Source organism: Petaurus breviceps, unplaced genomic scaffold, assembly GCF_028583685.1.
Source record: "Petaurus breviceps papuanus isolate PSGF00001 unplaced genomic scaffold, PetGlider_PUasm1.0 227, whole genome shotgun sequence".
Lineage (NCBI taxonomy): Eukaryota > Metazoa > Chordata > Mammalia > Diprotodontia > Petauridae > Petaurus > Petaurus breviceps.
Window position 1 is genome coordinate 7,373,682 of NW_027185896.1, and position 7,801 is coordinate 7,381,482.

General features: G+C 42.7%; 1 protein-coding gene across 1 annotated transcript; it reads right to left on the reverse strand.

The window, feature by feature from the left end:
- Positions 1–1,291: 1,291 nt before the first annotated feature.
- Positions 1,292–7,767, reverse strand: MANF (mesencephalic astrocyte derived neurotrophic factor). The gene is made up of 4 exons (XM_069095622.1): positions 7,575–7,767; positions 3,927–4,054; positions 2,801–2,942; positions 1,292–1,716 (listed from the first exon to the last, which is right to left on the reverse strand). Exons 1-4 carry the CDS (start codon positions 7,750–7,752, stop codon positions 1,532–1,534), a joined length of 633 nt encoding a protein of 210 aa, XP_068951723.1. The 5' UTR covers positions 7,753–7,767; the 3' UTR covers positions 1,292–1,531.
- Positions 7,768–7,801: the final 34 nt, after the last annotated feature.

The window sequence follows — 7,801 nt, forward strand, 5'->3', positions numbered from 1 at the left end:
ATGAAATGAAAAGCCTGTATTCCTCACTTAAGAAAATCATACAAAAGTATTGAAAAATAGGGATAAATACAGATAACATTTCATAGGGGACTTCTCAAGGGAAAGTCCTAAGTCATATATCAACTTCAATTATGCACAGCCAGAAGAAAGTCCTTTATATGCCAGGGAAAAACCTCTTCAAATTGGCAAATACTGCTTGTTTATATTAAAAGGTGAAATGGAATATGGTATTTCAAAAAGTAAATTAGTCTTGTCTACCTAAAATTAAAAAAAAAAAACCCTTACATTTCTGAACTCCTTTACACATGTCATTTTGGTTCTTTAATACTTTAAACTTTTTACACATAGTAAAATGCATTGTTTTCCTGAGAAGGCAGGAAAATATCAGATGACTCATTTGGCAGAGTAGATACTCAGAGGGGCACTGCCTGTTTTCATTTTGTATGGTGATACCCTACATTTGGGCTATTTTGTTCAGCTGTCTGGAACTCAATGTTGGCCTAATGCGGTCAAAGATGACCAGAGGTCAGAGGTTGAGGCACAGGCTCACAACTATCTCTTATGTTGCTGGAGAAATGCTGGGGCTATATGAATAATAGACACCATTAGAACCATAGGCCTTTCAATGTATTTTTCCAGGGTCTGGGTTCCTACTGACTTTTCTCAGAAAATTTCCTATTGGTTACTGTTGGGTCTGCTGTTTCAGTCTAATGGGCTGTGCAGACCTCTGTAACTTTGAGGCAGCATTATCTAACAGACCAAAACTCAGGCCAGAGACCTGGCTCTGTCCTTTAATACTAATTTAGTATCTGACCTCAAGACAAATATATTTTCCCCTCTATATAAAGAGTTTAGACTTGATCTCAATTTCTTGGGCATCAAGGACCAAGACCGAACAATTCTCTACAACTTCTCTGGACATTAAGTCTGTCAGAAGAGGACAGGGAGTCTGCCTATGATTTCACTGGCAGAGAGAACTTCTGGATAAACTCCCTTTACTAGTGCAGGACAGCAATTTCTGGTCTACAACACTGAAGTGACTTGCCCACCAGTCAATAGGATTTGAATGTTCTCTGGTGTGCAAATATAGATATCTACCCTTCTAAAAGCAGTTAAGAATTACCTGCTCTTCTTTAAGTACAACCACCAGATTTAACAACCTATTCCTCTGTTCCTTATGTTATAGGAGGTGAGATTGGTTACCTTGTGATCTGTTTCCTGAGGAACACTCTTGCAGCAAAGATAACCTTACCAGAGCCGAGAATGGCACGGACTCTGACAGCTAGAAAACTAATTTTTTTAAAACTTTAATAAAAAAATCCCATACATATTGTGAAGTCCTAAATGAAGAAACAACAAAAATGAAGAAACAGTACAGAGAAAGACGCAATGGAGCTGTAGAACCAGCATCTTGAATCAAGCCCCAGGTTTCAGATCTGACACCATCAGGAGCCCTCTTAAAAATAAATTACAAAAAAGCTGTTTGGAAACAGATTAAATGATTTCCTCTGAGATGCCTACGTTGTACAAACTAAAGATCAGTCCGTGAACTAGCTGCCTTGGGGGCATATTTGGGCATCAGTTCATTAATTTTGCGTATGTAGTCTGATTTTTCAGCACAGCCTTTACACATTTCACCCCAGTCGTCCAGGATCTTCTTCAACTCCTTAACTCTGAGTTTCTTCAGATCCACTGTGCTCAGGTCAATCTGTTTATCTGGAGGAAGAGTAAGGGAGATGTTAGTAACTGAGAGGAAACACAGCACCAACTCAGCAGTTCCTGCTTTTACCCCCTTTTACTCACTCTACAAACAAGTCTCTCTTAATGACCTTCCTCTCCATTGCCATGCTGTCACTTAAAAGAAAGCTGTCACACCACTTATCAAAGCTGGCTCAAAGGTGAGGGGGTGGTGAGAGGACAATGGCAATTCCCCCAAAAGGAACACTGGTCAATAGAAACCTGTGCTATGGGAAGCACTGAGCTAGCCACAATGGTGAAGGTTAACATGACTTCTTCCCCAACACTGAATACTACTCTCCATGCACATAATGAAAGTTCAATGCCTACTTCAGACAATTAAGTGAGCAATATTATTTAAAAACAATATATTAGAGACTAATTTAAAATGTGCTTTTGATAGCCCATGATAAACTGTGGGAACATTCAACCAGATCCTTTTTGTAGACTTTTTGGGAAGGCCAGCAACTTCTACAACAAGACATGAAAGAAAGACTCAAAAAGTGATTTGATGCTGTTAAAATAAGTAGGAAAAACCTCTATCTCAGCAAGAATACTTTTTGACTTTGGCTCTGTCAGTCTATGCTTCTGTGAAAAGAAAAGGAGACAACACTCCTAAAGTTGTTTGGACACAGCTAAGAAATTCAGATTAGTATGAGAACCAAGTCCTGCTAGAAGAGCTGATGAGATGAAGCACCCATCTGAGAAGATCACCTTTGCCACTGAGGCAGCCAGTATCTGAGTGGATAGAAAAGCACTGGGTCTAGAGCCAGGAAGAACTCAATTCAAATCCAGTCTCAGGCACTTACTAGCTGTGTGACCCTAAGCATATAAATCACTTAACCACTGTCTGCCTCAGTTTCCTCAACCGTAAAATGGAGATAACAGCACCAACCTCCCAGGCTTGCTGTGAGGATCAAACATGATATATTTATAAAACACCTGGCATAGTGCCTAGCACAGAGGAGGGACTTAATAAAGGCTTATTCATTTCCCTTCCCCTTCTCTTAAACGAATGCTTGTTTCCTTCCTTCCTGATGGTAGAAGACATGGAAGAACTTACCATATTTTAGCTCACAGACTTGACTGTCTTTCTTCTTTAGCTTCTCACAGATCTTCTCAACAGGAATGTGGTGGCTAAGAGGCTTGGACACTTCATTGATGATCTTGGTGGCTGCATCACTGGTGGCTCCAATGTAATAGCACTGGGGGAAGAAAGAACAATTACTTTAGAAACTTTTACACCAATTTCAGTAAAAACAACCCATCCCTGAAGTCTCACAGCATATGCAATGACTCTTACCCAGAGTCTCCTGCCTCTTCTTTATTACCATGCTTGGTCATTTATACTTGCATACTGTTCAGTTTTGTTTTTTGATACGACAATTACTTTTACAAATAACAATCAGGCAACATTTATTAAGTGTCAACATGTCAGAGTGCTTTGCTAATTGCCCGAGAGACTGACAGTCCCTACCCTCAAGATGCTTACAATCCAATAGAGGTGACAACATGCAAACAAGCACAGACAAAACAAGCTATGTATAGGATAAACAAGGAATAATTTAACAGAGGGGCTGGGAAAGGCTTCCAGCAAAAGATGAGATTTAAGTTAGGACTTAAAGGAATCCAGGAAGTCAGTAGGTAGAGTTAAGAAGGGAAGAGTGTGGGGGGGAGGGGGTCAGAGAACAGCACATATTAAATAGTTAATATTATACAAAGTCAAAAAATTTTCGTAAAAAAAAACGTAGTTTTATATTTTATAGCCTAAGTTATTCTAGTACTTGCTTTGCCCTAGACTGAATTTTTTTAAGTCACAATCATTCAGACTTTTAACAATCAGATCTTCAAAAGTAACTGAAGTCAAACACCTCCTTCCGGCACTTCTAACTTCAAGATATCTGACCATAAAAATAAACTCATTCTGACATTAGCAAATATAACACTTCCTAGAAGAAGTTTGAAGTTACAGAAGATTATTGCCATCCTGAATTACTTTATCTTGAATTACCTTACCTTGCTTGCGGTAAAAGCTACAGGCTGGTAAACCAAGTGTTAAGCTTAAAGGCTGAACTCAATGAGCACAGCTGAAGTTCTCAGAACAGGCTTCCAGCACAAAAAGAAACCTGTATTTTATCAATGGATTCTGACAAACCCATCTAAAGAAGGACAAGGCATGGCATACTCACCAAACGGTTTTCTTTTCCTTTTGCATCATTGCAAAACTTCATAAGTTCATTTTCAATGTTGCTTGGGGAAAAGGTGACATCTCTGTCTTTAAGGTCTTGGTAAAATTTTCCCAGAAAAGAAATGCATACTATAAAAAAAAGGGAAAGAGTTATAGCAGTCACACCTGTGCTTATTCCAAATATCCAGAAAAATAAGATCCAGAGACTTGCCTTCTAAGGATTAACTACAATTGGCTCTTTTAACATTTATTAGGCTTCCTAACTGTATCAGCAGGTATGCCGTACCAGGTTTTGATCCATGGAAGACTTGCAGATGGTAGTTTACTTGTGTTCCTTCCACTATGAGACAGTTAACCTGGTAATCCATGCTAAGTATTAATGAGTGTTAAAATTCCTAAAGGTAATATATTTACATTTTAAACATGGGTGTCCTGGAAGGATGCCTCTACCCAAAGGAATGTATCTCTAACAGTGGCATTCTAGGCACTGTGAAATGGAGAGATATATTTGGGGGCAGGAGTCCATTTGGCTGCCTGGTCTGCCTATACTTAGGATGGCTTGCTTGGACACCACAGTATAAAGGCCTTGGCTGTTAGTGAAAATTTCTATGCAAAAAAGGGCTGTCTAAACCTAACCAAAAATATCCTAACAGCTCCTGATGCACAAGCCCACTCTGCATCATGTGTTTAATGACCGGGCGAGCTCACAGTCCTTTCCGGTTCTGGTCCTAGTTCCCTGACTAGCTCTTTATAGCAAAGTTCTCCTCCATTACTTATATGCCTGAGAAATTTGTTTATCACAAACTTCTCAATTCAGAATAAAGTTATCAGCCACTCTGGAATTCCCTGACTTTGTAGAAGTCAAGCTCAACAAATGGAGTGGGCTCATCTAGGCCAGTGCTCTCTTGGGCATAAGAATCAAAGATGGGTGGCTAAGTGGCACAGTGAATACAGCACTGGCCCTGGCCTCAGGCACTTAACACACAAAAAAATAGCCGTGTGACCTTGGGCAAGTCACTTAACCCCAATTGCCTTCCAAAAAGCAAAAAAACAAACAAAAAGAATCAAAGGCATTCTATAATGCCTTTTCATTTTTACTTTAGGGCCAGAAAGTCCTTAACAGAGCAAAGAGTTCAATCTCAGCCCCTTTATTTTACAGATTAGAAAACTAAAGCTCAGACTGCAGAAGAAGTTTGTCCAAATTCACAACATTTAAGTAAATCAACAATTATTAAGCGCCTGCCCACAAGGAGCTTGATAAAGAAGAAAGGACATTTACCTTAATGGAATAAGTTAATACAAAATATACACAAAGTATTTCTGGGCTGAAGGGTGGAGAGCAAAGAGTAGAGATGCCAGATGTGGGCATCGAGGAGCAGAAAGTCAAGTCAACTGGGTGCAGCAGGGGGAGTCATGTGAATTAAGTCTAAAAAGACAGTTTGGGGCCAGACTGTGAAGGGCTTTTAAAATAACAAATAGATAGGGGTGGCCAGGTGGCTCAGTGAGTAAGAGCACGGGCTCCAGCGTCAGGATGACCTGGGGATCAAATCTGGGCTCAGATACTTAGCACCACACCCAGAAATAACTAGCCCTGTAACCTTGAGCAAGTTACTTAACCCTGATTGCTTTAAAAAAATTAATTAATTAAATAAAATAAAAAATAAAATAACAAACAGAAAAGGCTGTATGTGATCTCAGAGGCAATATCAAACCAGTGACAGCCACTTCTCAACTTACCATACCTCATAATGCCCTTTCAAGTACCACTTTCCTTTCCATGAAATCATTCCTTCCCTAACTACTTTGTTTACACATATATCCATGTATGTATATGGGTATGTTTATACACACACACACACACACATAAATACATGTATATATGTTGTCTCCCCTAAAACAATGTCTTGAAAGTAGGAATTGTCTTGTTTTTTTCTACCTGCCTTCAGTGTCTGGCACAGTACTTGGCACACTAAAGGTGCTTAATAAATGATTCTTGATTCCTTGGATTGGAGAGCCTGTGCTTTACAAGAAATGTCACGTCAGTAGCTAGGTGGCCAATGGACTGGAGATGAGAGGAACTGGAAAGAGGGGGGCAAATTATGAGGTCACTGCAGTTATACAGGCAAGAGGTGATGAGTACCTGAACTAGGGTACCAGACATATGAGTGGAGAGAACATTAACATTATGATCTCAGACAACTTAAAAAAGCATCACCAACATGGAAATGATTCAGATGCCTGCTTTGGGTGATAGGTTAATATAAACTGACTCTAATAACATGAAAGTCCTGCCAAAAGAGAAAAGCAGTAAAGCTTTTTAGGGACCCAGTAATAACAGTCTTTTAGCTACTAAGGTATCAGAATGATTTTCCTGAAAGAAGCAGATCTGTGCTGATCCACCCACATTCTTTAGAAACATGTAGGGATGGATCAGAAGGGTCCCATCTAAATAACTGATATGCCACACTGCACTTGGGGATTTACAGAATGGGGGGCGGGGAGGGGGCACAATGCAGAGTGCTGAATCAAACAGTTTGACATTTCACAGTTAAGTTTTTCTGATATCCATGTTGTACTATTTAAAAGTAATTTTATGTGAAGAATATACTTTCAAAACTTTGTAGCTCTGACATGCTGAGTTTTATTACAGAGCTGACAGTATCTTGTCTCTGTCACTATTCTTGACCGAAGTGACCTCCCCGGGGCAGTTTCCTAGTGTAAAAACAAACAAGGCAGTAGGGGTAGATGGCCTTAAAGTTTCCCTCCATCTCTAATTCCAGGAGCTAGGGTTTTAATCCGAAATCCTGAGAAACTGGTACTGCCTGTATCATTAGCCCCATTTTAGAGATTAAGAAACCATCCACGCAGAGAGGAGCTCAGCCCCCTGCCCCTTGGTTGACGCTATTTAAGAGATGTAGCACAGCTTAGATTGGTGTCAACGCTGCAAGGAGCCCGGTGACAGAGGCAGGAGAACGACAGGATCCTCCCAGACCCAGAGAAACCCAGGGACACCGGGTGGTCGGGAATATCCTGGTAGAACCGAAAGGGTCTTCAATGTTCCTCTCTTGACGTCCCCCCCCCACCCCCATCTCCTCCCCCAAACAGGGAAGTCCCGGTGGTTTCTTCTCCCCAACCAAGGACAGGGACAGCCCCCAGCTCCTTTACACTGGTGATCGGGCTGTACGTTCGCGCCCAGCCTCCAGCTCACCAAGGACTCCTTCCAACACCCCGGTTAATGGGCACTGCAACTTCTCACCGACCCATCTTCCGGGAGCAGCCCAGAGGCAGAATTAAAAACCCGAGACCCTAGCGTCTGGGCGGGGCGAAGCTCGAGGGGCCCAAAACCTCAACAGCTACCTCAGGAGGAGGGCAGTATGGGGTCCCCGGGTCTGGGCCTCAGTTTTCCCTTCTGTACAATGGAGGCGGGCGGCCTCTTTGCGGCGCTCTTCCTTCCCAGGATGCCGCCGCTCCCCTGCCGGCCCCAAGGCCGAAGTTTCCTCTTCCTCTCCCCTTTCCTATCCAGCCCCACCCCATGGCCAGGCCCCTCTCCTCGGGTCCCCCTTAAGCGAAGCCCCGACCCAGCTCTGGCACCAAATAGCCTCGTCTCCCTTCTCTCCCCCGGCGAGCTCAGCGTCTCTTTCGCCCTCACCTTCGCAGTCCCCCGGCCGCAGGGCCCGGTTCCCTCCCGGCAGCACGGTCAGGGCCAGCGCCACGGCCAGCCCGTGAGAGGCCCACATCCTCCTGCTCCCGCCGCCGCTCGGACTGATCCTCTCCCGGCAGCCGGGTCTTCTCCAAGCGCCGGCTTCAGCGCCGCCGCGACATCCCATTGGCTAACGCTCTCCGCTCCTTCCTACGTCCTGCTCTCTCATTGGTCAT

What these genes read in the sequence shown, in the direction of transcription:
- MANF (XM_069095622.1), bottom strand. Translation starts at nt 7,752, where the DNA reads ATGGGATGTCGCGGCGGCGCTGAAGCCGGCGCTTGGAGAAGACCCGGC. An exon ending in GCGGCCGGGGGACTGCGAAG is followed by an intron (nt 4,055 to 7,574) that starts GTGAGGGCGAAA and finishes TTTTTTTTATAG; the next exon opens with TATGCATTTCTTTTCTGGGA. An exon ending in AAGGAAAAGAAAACCGTTTG is followed by an intron (nt 2,943 to 3,926) that starts GTGAGTATGCCA and finishes TTCTTCCCCCAG; the next exon opens with TGCTATTACATTGGAGCCAC.